Here is a 12,864-nt window from a genome sequence, read left to right on the forward strand (position 1 = left end):
CTTTATCTTGGCATCTTGAAGTCTTTGGAGGTTAAAAATGACAAGATTTTTTCGAACATTAATGCACATTATTGTTTAATTGGATGCGTAATAGGTCTAAACCATCTAACATTTCTCGAATAAATTGATGTAATTTCTCTTTTTAAATGTTTTTTGTAAGGTGGCCAAAAGAAACTTACATTTATTTATTTATTATACAAAAAAAATACCAAACAATTAGGGGACAACCCATAAGGTACTGGTCACTTTACATACTACTATCCCACTCCGTAAGGTACATATGCAATACGATGACTTTTAGATTGAAAAAAACAAAGTATGAGACCACAAAAATTGGAAATCATTACAACGTGAAACCTTGAAACCCCAAGTTGAGATTTTGCGAAATTAATTAAGAGACATTTAAAGTTTATCAAATGAAAAGCACATGAAATGGCTATAATCAGAGTATATTTTATAACATTTTGTATGAAAAAAAAAAAAAAAACTAACCTTCATTCAATGGTAAACCTCTCCACTGTTAAGATTATATATTCAATGTAAGGGCTAATGATATGCACAAGAATTGTTAAATTCCCCATTAAACAAGTAATTTCAAAGGCTAAAAAGGACAATCAGTACTCAAAATTCCTCGATGTAAACTCACAGACAGGATATGAATGTCTAATAAAGATTAAAGAACCAAAAATGAGAACAAATTGAGAACGTTTCGATTCAAATTAACTAAGAATGTAAGTTTATTCACGTCGGATACTTGCAATGTAAAAAAACCAACAGAACCGTCTTGCTTCAACCAACATAAAAGGAAAAAGGCATAGTCATGATGGGGATGGAGAAGGGGTGAAGATGACTCACTAGGGAATACTTCTTTTTGTGTAGTTGCAGTTCTGTAGCGTTACAGACATCAGCATGAATCAAGTTCAAAGCAAGCAGGGTTGTGTTCACTGCTATAAAGAATGCGCTCACATATAACAAAGGTACAACTGCTGCTTTTTGTGCCCAGAAACCATCTTGTTAAAGTTAACCTACAAACGCATTGCAAACATTAAGTGTAATGCCACACCATTTGTGTCAAACTAGTAATAGGTACCCTACCATGATATCTCAGATTCTTTACTTAGCAGGAAGAAAAAAATAGAAGCTTGTGGTTAATTTTCTCTCCAAATAAGGGGAGATACAGAGAAAGTAAAATGAATGAAAATACCTTACCCAAACTAACCTAGAGCTACACTGCCTACACACAAAGGTTGTAATGGTAAAAGTGTAAGTGTTTTGTTTTCCATTTTTCTCAAACTTAAAAACCCAAACAGCATAACTGAGGAACATGCAAAAATGGTTACTCTCTCCTTAAATAAGTGTCAGCATGAAAAGTAAAAGCTTTCAGAAGATATGTAATTATTGCATTGCATAGTAGCAAGGTTATAAAATTACCCTTGTTATTGCACAAACTCATAGAAATCAGTTTTGTGAAACAGGTTAGCAAGGGTAAGATAGTAAACTTGATATATGACTTTAGGAAGTGAACGCTTATTTGAGACAAACTAAAGCCTAAGGTATACACTTACTTTGGAACCAAGGGAGTATTACACAGTATTTCCCTTTCTTTTCTTGCATGAGATAGTACATTATTAAACTTTGAATCTTGTTTTCTCTATAATAACAGTAAAAACAATAAAAATAATAATGATGATAATAATTAATAATGCAAAAACTGACCTTAAAATGCCATCGGTTTAATGGGTGCCATCTCCAGGAGGAAGATTTGAAGTCTGTCCAGTATTGTCTTTGGAACCAATGCATGGAGTGAGAGGCGGGAAAGATGGAATCGCCTTCAGTATGAACTTCCTACCACTTTTCAAAGAGCTCAAACCAAGCTCATTCAACCGAAGTCTAGGTGGAGAAACTCTTTTCTTATTTGGTGATGTTGCTATCACCTTATTGGGTTGAACAAAAGAGTCTCTTAATATCTTTGGTGTGTCATCATCAATGGCCTGCAGAGGCACCGGGGTAATTGAGGAACCACGGGAACAAAGGGAAGAGAGGCTCACACAGCTAGGAAGTAAAAATTGAGATTTTGAAGTGTTTGACCAATCTCCAGGTGAGAATTCATCTGTAAATTCAATGTTCGGGTATGATTCTTGATCAAATGAAACCGTCTCAAGGTTCCTGTTGCTTGCTTCTGTGATCATGTTAAAGTCAGAAGAATCTTTAGGGGATGTAGGGGTGGTCGTACAAGGAGGGTAAAACGTGCATTCAGATTCTGGGGATGGAACATATCTTTTGGGGAGAACACGAGTACTTGATGCATCCTTTCCATTGCTGAACAAAAAAAGTGAGATCAAGTAAAGCTCCGTGATTAAAATATGTACAGGTGGCAAAATGAATTCTAAGTAACAAGTCAGGTTGGGCTTTCCTACCAACACTTTCTTTTGTACATTTTTTAAGTGGGGATGGTAAATGTACCAAACAATCAAACATGATTTTACAAACACTATGTTTTTAAAACATCAATCATGCAATTAACATTTTAATTAATGCACTTTAGGATATTGTAAACACTTAAGTGACTTTTGCCTTTTAGCTAATTTAAATAATGTAGTACTTATGCAGCTATTGAATAATACATTAAGAATTGATCCAACTATATGCAGATGAACTGACATTACTATCTTAGCAAATATGCATCATGAAGTGAACAAGTGAACAAATAAACTCATAAATAGTATCTTACTTTGAACATTGAATAGATGGTGTCTGAGGAGTCAAATTGTGAGGTTTGTGGATTTTGGGAAGAGATGATCTTGACGTGAGGGAAACCACCTTGAGCTTATCATCAGATGACCCGTTTAATTTCTCACTATTGGCTTCCATTACCATTACTCTATGTATGCCGCTAACTGTGATGTCAGAAGTTCAGAAATTATTTGAGAGAGAGAGAGTCACAAGAGTCAAAGAGAATTAGTTTCAATTAAAATGTGTCCATGGAAAAATTGATGGAGAAATTAAATCATAATAAACCTGTTAGACTAGAGTCACACACTATACAACACAATCAATTCAATCACTTAAACCCTAAAAGTTTTCAACTGCAAAAGTATCCATATTACCGTAGTTGAAACCATCAAAGCTCTACCTAAAACACACCCAGAGCATTTGCAAAGTGCAACATTTTAAGTGATATATAACAATATCAAAAATACCATTGTTAAATACTATTTGTAGTATTTATGAAGTAATACCATTGTTATGCACTAGCTTATTAGTCACTCCAAGTATATATGTGTCTCTTGATAAAGCTATCAACAAATCTAAACTCAACCAACAACAAAACCAGGCCAAATGAAATAGGATATCTGCAGTGTGCTATAGCTTGGTATAGGGTAACAATTGACTTAGTGGCCCTAATGGACTGGTGGTTAAATATACTGGCAGAGCGTGTACGCACTTAGTTTTCAGTAGCTAAGCTTTATGTGGTAATTACACATCCTTGTAATAGTAATACTTTATCGTATGATATAAAAGTTGCCGGAAAAAACAAAAAAAAATAGGATAGTTGAAATTTGAAGGTAGATAAGCCACTTAACATATCATTCTAAAAATTAGTTTTGTTACACTAACTAATCAATAGGTAAGTAGTTATTGGTTATCGAGGTGGGATATCGGTGAAAATTAATACTTAATTAATATCAAAGTCGAGCTTAAAAGTGTCAATATTTGAAACATCATCTAAACAAATCATATGTCTGGAAAATCTTCCTCCAAGCCCACTTCAACAAGCCATCTAATTATTAATCAAAATCTTCCATTTCAAGCAAGCCATCTAATAGGGTTACTTAATCAGATTGGGTGGACTATTTTGGGTTTGGGCTTTTAGTTTCATGGTCTAACTAAAAAAATTAGTGTTTATTATGTTGTATTTAAGTTCTGGAATAGACTGATATAACTGATATGGGTAAACATCACCGATAATAGTGAGACAGCAATTTTTACTGATATTTTGGAGGAACCCCGATAACCGCTATCCCACAGATCATCAGAATCATGTTCTTAAGAAAATATATATATATCAAAATAAATTAGCCATACACTATGATTATGATTATTGTAACTTCAAAGCGGATGGGTGACTATAAGCATGTAATTTATCTAGATATGATCTCCAAAATTACATTCACTAATAACTGACTTATATCTTTTCATCATTCTATCACTCAAAACTCAGGATACCTATCTACATGTTTAAACTATGCCTATGTGCTTAAAACCCCTCATTACCATGTTTTAGTCCCTCAATGATAGTATTTTGCATTTCTTTAAGATCCTACTTTTTTTCTGTAAGTAATATTTTGTTACCTGCTTTTGCACCATAAATATTTTGACAGCCTTCACACCGACATCCAGCAGAGCATCCAACATTAGCCTGTTGAGATTAATTTAGTACAATGAAACACATATGAAGAAAAAGAAGCAGCTGAAATGAAATGAGTCATATTAACAAGATCACACCTGATAACACTCACAGTACTTTTTCAAGCACATTGATTTCTTGCAGTTGCAACCCCTTTTGTGCTTTGCCAGCGGTGTCACTTGATCTCCATGCTCCTATGAAGAGTCATTAGCATTAGCTAAGCCAATTTTATCACATCTTTTATAAATGCGATAGCATGAGGTAACTATTGATTTTTAATGGATCATATAATTGATCGTATGATCACAAAAAATGAATATAGCTAAAAAAAAGGGATCAAATAGAACAGATTGATTGAAAGTCGACTAAAATGGTACTTTTAATGCATACACTGGATGGCTTTTACGCAAAGAGCCAATTTAATATCGTAGTGATATAGTTTCCTAGTCGTTACTAATTACTTATAAAATACTACTTTCAACACGGACAAACCCTTTCCAGATCTATCCAATGTGACCCGATCCGTAGATAATCACCCATTTTGACCATTACCAACACACTCTACCCACACATTTCACCCCATTTACTATGCAGACATGATTGTAAAAAAGTGAAGTTTAGATGAAGAATCACATACCACTGTTTGACTAATTAAAGGCTGTGAGAGGTGATGAACAATCTTGGGCGCAAATGCAAGCGGATTTCGTGATTCTATTTGTTGACGTGTCTCGAGAACTGTTTGTTCAAATTCAGGTCTGTTAAAGCACCCTTGGCAAGAACAAGGGCCGGCACAATAGATTCCAGCAGCAAAGCAGTCACAATAGCTGCAGAGAAACGGGTTGTTAACCCTAATTTGATAGCCATACTATGTAATGCAAAAAACTTAGATCAAGTGATCAACTTACAGTTTCAAACACTTGGTCTTCTTACAACTGCACCGTTTGCAACCATCACCTGTGTTCTCTGACTTCTTTCTGAAACAGTTAGACAAACATGTAAGCATATTGTTAGCAACAGCAAGCTTACTACATACACTAGTTGGAAAATGGTAGATATGTAATGAAAACAAAGAGATACAGAATAAATTTACTTCAAAATGGGTCATTTTAAGTTTATATTATATCTTTAACATTTGGCTGTTCAATAGCCAATTCCATTTTGGTTCATGTTCTTGACATTCTTAACAGCTCATCATGTCTCATTAGTCGTTACTCCCTTCTGTGGTATGTAAATGAAATTTTTCTTGCTTTCAAACATTTTGGTTCATTGCCAATTAGAGTAACTTTTCAATTAACCCATTTGAGTTAAAACACAAGTTAAATAGACCTAAATAGTTTAATTTTTTAATACAAAAGATTTGCAAATAGTATCGATAAAACCAGACTATGGCTTATTTTCCCGATGAAGCTGATCCTAAACCTGCGCTCGAGAGTTAGCTCTCTGCCCTATTCCTACACCTGATCTGTTTACCTACTTTAATGCTCACACGCCCCTTTATCAAATAGTACACTAAAATATGTTTGGCTGTTCAATAGCCAATTCCATTTCAGTTCCTTTTCTTGACACTCATAACAGCCCATCTCTATCTCAGCAGTCTTTCCTCCCATATATTGGTATGTAAACAGAAAATTTCTTGCTTTCAAACCATTTGAGTTCATTGCCATTTAGCGTAAATTTTCATTTCTCCCGTTTGAGTTAAACACAAGTTGAATAGACCCATCTCTAAGTATATGGGCCGGATTTGCCATCTCTATATACTACACATGTCAAATTATCTAGCCAGGTGCGTTGACAACCTTTGTTTGTCTGATATTTTTTGACATTAATTAATACTGTAAGTAGATAAATATGACTACAAAACCAACCATCTTGAACCCTCTAATGTACACTACACATGTATTTTTCATAAGTATTGTGCACTATATAATCAGTCCAAAAAAATGAACATTTACCGTTTCTTTTTAGGTCTTGATCTTTCTAACTCATCAACTCTTTCAGCTTGTTCAGAATTCAAGCTTCCCTGATCAATATAGTTTTGATATTCACTCATCTTCGTAGATTTTGCATCACTGAAAAGAGTTTCATTACATTCCTCACTTCTGACAGAAACATTCTCTACTAACTTTCTATCTGATGAAACTGACAGGCATTGCGTGCTATCTTGAGAATTAACAGATATCGACTTTTTTCCTCCATGAACCGAATAGATCAAAGGCTTGGGGTTAACAATGCTATTCAAGTGCAAGCCTATACCTGAGGGCTTGCAAACAGGTAGACTAGAATTCCTAACACCTTGAACCAAAGAAGACTCTGGACTGCCTGAGTTGGCGGCAGGAGTTAATGGAGCTAGGGAACTAGGGCAATTTTCTATAACTTCCTCATGAGCTTCCCCAAATTGAAGGCGTCTTCGCTTGCTGAGCTGACTTTGACCAACCTGCAGTGAGTGTTGCAATCATTGTAATTTCAGATAACAACACATTAATATAGACTTTACTAAATGTTATGCAAGGGATAGGAAAAGACGCAAGACATAAATTGAACCATATCTTTATTTCTTTACTTGAATTATGATTAATTACTGTACAAGAAAACACTGGCTCTACCTCTACGTCCTTTAACTCTGTTCTTTTCATTTATAATATTCAAATATTCAATAATGGAAGGATTAAGAGTCAAAGCCGATGGCCAACTTAAAAGTGTCTCCAATCAGTATAATGTGTGTAATCCTAGAAAGAAAGAATTTGTATCTATATAAATGCGTGTGTGAAAGAAAAATGCCACTAACAGTACTGACATGTACCAAAGCCTATAGGTTATTCATTATTATTGCATTTGCATAAAGTGTGAGTTCAACTGAAGTTTGCTAAATTAAACAATCTTTCTAAGGTAACTAAAAAATAAAAATATATCTTTCCCAATTAAACAGAAACTTCAGTCATGTTATTTGAACCAGAACTTACTAAATTTGATAAAGACTGGGGATGAAATTTCAGACTTTGTAAACATAGGTTCAATCAAGTTACATATGTTTGCACTTTGCAGATATATGTTTAAACACGGCTTCAGCTATACATATTATTAGAAAGAAGAGACCAATTCTTTCGCAACTCCGTAATCTACATATCAAAGAAAAGGTTATATTTACTGAAACAACCATCGACATACAATTAATATTGCTGGCAGGCAATTCATAAGTTATTTCGAGCAAAGCAAGTAATATGAATATAAGTATGTATTTTAGGACATAATCATCTCTTACAAAACAAAAATGCACAAGTAATCTGAAATACAAATCAAGGTAATCATATGAAACCTACCTGAGAGACTTGCTGGTCATATTGTTGAACAGGAATATGATCCCCAGATACATTTGACTCAAGATTGTGGCAAATATTAGATTGCAGGAAACCCCGGGTTTTTTCATCCTCTACAACAGGCTTGGGGCAGGAACGTAAACTCACACCATGGTCCTGTTCTGCCAACATGCTGCTTTCTACAGATCCCTCTGGGTGCATTGAATCATTCGCATTAAATTGAGCATCTTTTAAAATGTCCACACTTGAATCTTGCAAGGCTGTGAGATTGGAATTGATCATGATATTGACTGTATCATCTTGTTGGAATAACTCTGAGTCTGATGATAAACGACATTGGGAGCTGAAGATAATTCAAAACAAGCCATTAGTCATCAAGGTCATACGGAAAGGTGGAAAACAATATGCAGTCTTGGCAATACAAGCAGTTTTGGCAACCGACTTTAGAAGGAAACGGGTTGGTTCTGCAAATCAAAACCTAATGAAAAGGGTTGGCCGGCAAACATTTTTTGTCATCATTTTATAACCAGCTAATGTGTTTAATATGGTTACAAAAATGATGTTACAGCAATAATAAACTAGGGGACTGCAAGTAGTAACTAAAAGAGCTACAATTTCAGTCTGTTTCTTCACCAATTCCTTTAAGCTAAACGCTTTTATTTACGTATTTCCCAAATGTTCTGAAACAAGCCATTTGAAATAAATCATAAAGCAAACCGACCAAATACAAGTAAATGTGTCAAAAGTGGCGCCTATAATAAAATGTATTTGATTAACAACCAAAAGAGATTGGACCTTTTCAAATCAGTAGATTGTCGATGCGTATTGATACGAGGTGATGTGAACACGAGGGGAGGAGACGTAAGCCCAGGTAAAACTTGTAAAACAGACGTCCCCTTGACAGGCTTTATAGGAGATAGACTGTTTATGTAATTAAAGATAGAAGACTCCTGAAATGAGCAGAGTATAAATAAATCGTATTAACAAAACTAGAGCAATACAAATGTTTAAAAGCATATATCGTGTAATATCACTCTAGTGTTCGCAGTTAGCAACCAAAGTTCAATCTTCACGATAAGTCCAACAAATAATCGCATCAAGATATTTACAGAAACACACTTATAATCCAAATTCACTCAAGAGGTTAACAGCAAGCAAGTTCACCCACATTACATGAAACTCGGGGTTGCATATTTCAAAGGTGCGACTTCTCGAAAATACATTCAATATAAGCCCCTTCAATCGTGTTTTACGGCGTGTTTGATATTTGCTTACTTGAAAGTGCATATACCTTGTACAAATAAGTCCATAAGCAATTTTTTCGGGCAGAAACAAACATAAAACAGCAATAATCATAAGACTCTAATTCAGCATGAACTGAGCAAATAAGCAGGTGCTTAGTTTTTCTTTCAAACACTCGAAAAACGCTTATTGCGTCTTTACGATATACGAACCTCGATATATCCAATTCCAAACACAACACCACTAATCCAATATTACAAAACAAATCACTTGAAGATAAAATAAACAAATTAACATAAAATGTAAATTTAATTTAATATAAATATATAATAAAAACCACAATTGCATTTACCCTAATCAACTTCAATATTCACACTAAAACCAAATGTAATTACAATTCTATTTAAAATTAACAAAATAAAAATAAATAAATAAAAAACATTTCTAGAAACTAAATTCAGACAGACACAAACTTCAAATTACAAATACATAAATTATATATATATATATAATAGTGGTGGAGATTACTTGGAAAGAAACAGTAGATTGTGGTGAAGATATGGAAGCGATTATTGATTTAATACTTGATTTTTTAGGGGATTCCATAAATTTATTAACAGAAAACCCCAATTTTCATCCTCTAATTAATAATAATTATATTTATATTTATATTTGCTCATCGTTTTCTATACTGCCAATTCACCCTGAAAAAAAAAATGGAAATAAAATTTGTATATGTTGGTGGTGGTGGCGGTAGAAAGTTAAAAAGTAAAAAAAATTAAAAAAATTGAAATGTGTTATTTTTCCCACTAAAAATTGGTTAAAATGAACGACATTTACGCATAAAATTTGTTAACTAATTACGAAATTGTTTTCTATTTTGTTTTGCTTTCTTTTTTTTAATAAAAATATTATATGTTGAAAATATTAATTGGGAAATGTTGGTGGAAAATATAGGGGGCGGTTTTGAAACCAACATTCTTGGGCGGGAATTTATTAGGGTATATTTTCATTTCGTTCATCTTTGGCCCAAAACTAAAACTAAGCCCACTTTTAATATTACTTTTGATTTGATTATTTTGTTGTAATAATAATGCAAATGGAAATTTTAAAAATATGTTTTCTTTTGAAAACTATATTAAAATACTTATGTGTATGAAAAAACCAGATTAATAATATTAAAATATTATAAATGTAAGAATATATAATTTTATATAAGTATTACTTGTAAAAATTACATTGTTAAAAAGTTATATAACTTATTTTTATCTTTACTCTCTTATAAGAGAAATAACATATTTTTATTTTAGGTAATTTTACCTTTGAATCATCAGAAGTACCCTTGACTTTTTATGTGTTGCCCTTAATAAATTAATTTACACTCTAAACTTTTATTTTAATAATTAACACTTCAAACCCTTATCTTCTAAAAGTTTCTAATATCACAATTACATCAATCTACACTACTTGACACCGCCACCACCACCTATAGTCCCATCACCGACACCATTAGACTGTTTTCCCCACCACCGTCGCCGCATTACGCGGGTAACATGCTCGTTTATGTGAAAGACTTGTGTATTTGTTTGGGATTTTGGGTTATCATTTGTTTGTTAGATTGTTAAGATCTTGTTGAATGTGTCAATGATATAAGATAAATGCAAATACTTTAAAAAAAAAAATAGATAAATGCAAATATATATGGATGAAAGAGACTCATCGTAAGTGAAAATTATTAGATGCCCAAATTTCATTTTAGTTCGTCCTAGTCTCCTAGTTGAAAGTTGTTTGGAACCCATCACAACTATGCAAAATTTGTACACGAGTAAGGAACTTTCGATGAACAAATGCGAATGAGAGTGTAAGCCTCGCCCCATCTCGTTATATTTAATTTCGTTACATTTAATTTGTAATTGCGAATATTGTACTCCTTTACTATCGCATGAAACATAATTAGGGGGAGGGAGCCGAGGGTTCAACCCTCCCATTTCCTTCAAATACCCAATCAAATTACTCTACCTCATTTCAACCCTCTAACCTTTTTTCCAACCTTTTTCAACCTTTTTTTCGTGGTAACCGAAATTCCCAACCTTTTTTTTAAATTTTCATAATTTATCTTTAACATTATAAACTTTGCATAATTAACCCTTTTAATTATAACTAACCAAATATATAAATAAAACACATACCTTTCATTTAGCGATTAAAAATTTAAACATACAAAACATAAAATAAAATAAAAACACATACACTTTATTACGGAAAAAAAACTACATAAATAACTCGGCAATCGATGTTGGTTGAGCCGTCGGGTCGTCGAGATGAGATAAATTTAGTCTCCCAACGTGCTCTGTAAGATCATATCGAAGACGATGATGAACCTCTTCATGTTCTATTTCATCTACTGCATCGTGGTTATAAACCACTTGAACTCCCGTATCCATACAACGAACCGGTGACATTGCTCTTCCATCATCCTTTAGAATCATGTTGTGCAATATAATACACACGTGCACGATGTTAGTAATCTTGTCGACTGTCATCGCTCGCATTGGCCGACTCAAAATCCCCCATTTTCTTTTCAAAACACCAAACGCTCGCTCTACATCCTTTCTTGCCGATTCTTGTACTTTCTTGAACTTCTTGTCATTTGGTTCAGTCAGATATGGCATTGCCTTGACATGAGTCTCCCACCTAGGATAGATTCCATCGGTAACATAGTAGCCCCGTTTGTAACGACGGCCCTCATATACAATGTCGATTGATTCAAGATATTGATATCGTTGAGCGACCCTAGAGGACCAAAAAAAGCATGCCAAATCCACAAGTCTTGTGAAGCAACGGCTTCAAGCGTAACCATGGGGTATGGATGATCACCTCTCTTGTATTGTCCCTTCAACGCTTTAGGACAAGTTCTCCAAACAAAATGCGTACAATCAAGACTTCCTAGCATTCCCGGAATCTTGTGTCTCCGTTCATGCGCTTTTTACAACCGGGCAACATCATGAGTCTACGTAATTACTCGTCACGATATTACTCGATGACCGCGCTGCAAAAATGATCAAGGCTTTCGCGAGAAGTTCTCCCTGCCATGCACAAGTAGTCATCAAAGTTATCCGGAGGGTTGCTCGTTCCGAGTTGTTCCACCACGAATGTGCATTTTTGTATGGCAGCTAAACTTTTTCTCCTCGACCGATCTACACGCTTTTGAAAGTAAACCAAACGTTGCTCAATATCACTAACAATCTTTAAAAACAACCTTTGACTCATTTGAAATCTTTCACGAAACCAAACCGGGCCAAACTTTGGGTTTTCAACAAAGTAGTCACGCATAAGCGTTTCGTGAGCTAGTCGTGTCGTCTTCAACCGCATCAAAAACACTTTGCAAAAAAAGTAGGCTACTACCCGTTGATAAATTTGGAAACGACAAAGGAATTGAAAATTCCGAAGCCGAAGAAATCTCTTCGGACGACGATGATGAAGATGAAGAAGATAATGGATCCATATGATGAAAATATATTAATATTTGTGTTTGAATTGAGAAATATAGAGTAAAAATGGTCTTTGGTTGTGTTTTGGTATAATAGGTTCGGTCCTATTTATACAATTTTTTTTAAAAAAAACTTTCCCAGACTTGTCACCTTTAGTCCTTGGAGTGTCTAAGTTTACACCTGTGGTCCTCCAACGGTCACATGAGCATTTGAAATAGTTACATTTTTGGTCCCTGCCTTCTCCAACTCGCAACGAGAATAGTATTCGCCCACCCCAGCTCCCTGGCATCTCCCTTCCATGGCATCCGAAGCTCACTGAGCTCTCTCCTTCTCGCCACCAGCTCCCTTTCGTCTCCCTCCCCCTTAGAAAATGCATGTGCACCACCTTCCTACGTTTTATTATCACATT

At 34.4% G+C, this 12,864-nt stretch overlaps 2 protein-coding genes across 2 annotated transcripts; both read right to left on the bottom strand.

The window, feature by feature from the left end:
* Nucleotides 1-565: 565 nt before the first annotated feature.
* On the bottom strand, nucleotides 566-9,587 carry LOC122579774 (protein tesmin/TSO1-like CXC 2). The gene is made up of 11 exons (XM_043752005.1): nucleotides 9,493-9,587; nucleotides 8,518-8,672; nucleotides 7,726-8,065; nucleotides 6,361-6,842; nucleotides 5,314-5,382; nucleotides 5,046-5,232; nucleotides 4,507-4,602; nucleotides 4,354-4,420; nucleotides 2,732-2,897; nucleotides 1,717-2,319; nucleotides 566-1,025 (listed from the first exon to the last, which is right to left on the bottom strand). The coding sequence occupies exons 1-10, from the start codon at nucleotides 9,568-9,570 to the stop codon at nucleotides 1,734-1,736; spliced, it is 2,226 nt and encodes a 741-aa protein (XP_043607940.1). The 5' UTR covers nucleotides 9,571-9,587; the 3' UTR covers nucleotides 566-1,025; nucleotides 1,717-1,733.
* A 1,647-nt stretch (nucleotides 9,588-11,234) lies between these two features.
* Nucleotides 11,235-12,755, bottom strand: LOC122610434. Its single transcript, XM_043783426.1, has 3 exons — nucleotides 12,636-12,755; nucleotides 12,002-12,324; nucleotides 11,235-11,757 (listed from the first exon to the last, which is right to left on the bottom strand). The coding sequence occupies exons 1-3, from the start codon at nucleotides 12,753-12,755 to the stop codon at nucleotides 11,235-11,237; spliced, it is 966 nt and encodes a 321-aa protein (XP_043639361.1).
* Nucleotides 12,756-12,864: the final 109 nt, after the last annotated feature.

Source organism: Erigeron canadensis, chromosome 8, assembly GCF_010389155.1.
Source record: "Erigeron canadensis isolate Cc75 chromosome 8, C_canadensis_v1, whole genome shotgun sequence".
Taxonomy (NCBI): Eukaryota; Viridiplantae; Streptophyta; class Magnoliopsida; order Asterales; family Asteraceae; genus Erigeron; species Erigeron canadensis.

Excerpts from the sequence above, each read along its gene's own strand:
- LOC122579774 (XM_043752005.1), bottom strand. The coding sequence starts at position 9,570 with ATGGAATCCCCTAAAAAATCAAGTATTAAATCAATAATCGCTTCCATA. Across the intron at positions 5,383-6,360 it reads TCAAGACCTAAAAAGAAACG|AAAGAAGTCAGAGAACACAG; the intron begins GTAAATGTTCAT and ends TAACTGTTTCAG. Across the intron at positions 4,603-5,045 it reads CTTTAATTAGTCAAACAGTG|GAGCATGGAGATCAAGTGAC; the intron begins GTATGTGATTCT and ends GACTCTTCATAG.
- LOC122610434 (XM_043783426.1), bottom strand. The coding sequence starts at position 12,755 with ATGGAAGGGAGATGCCAGGGAGCTGGGGTGGGCGAATACTATTCTCGT. Across the intron at positions 12,325-12,635 it reads TGACCGTTGGAGGACCACAG|ACGACACGACTAGCTCACGA; the intron begins GTGTAAACTTAG and ends ATGCGGTTGAAG. Across the intron at positions 11,758-12,001 it reads TTTTGCAGCGCGGTCATCGA|GGTCGCTCAACGATATCAAT; the intron begins GTAATATCGTGA and ends TTGGTCCTCTAG.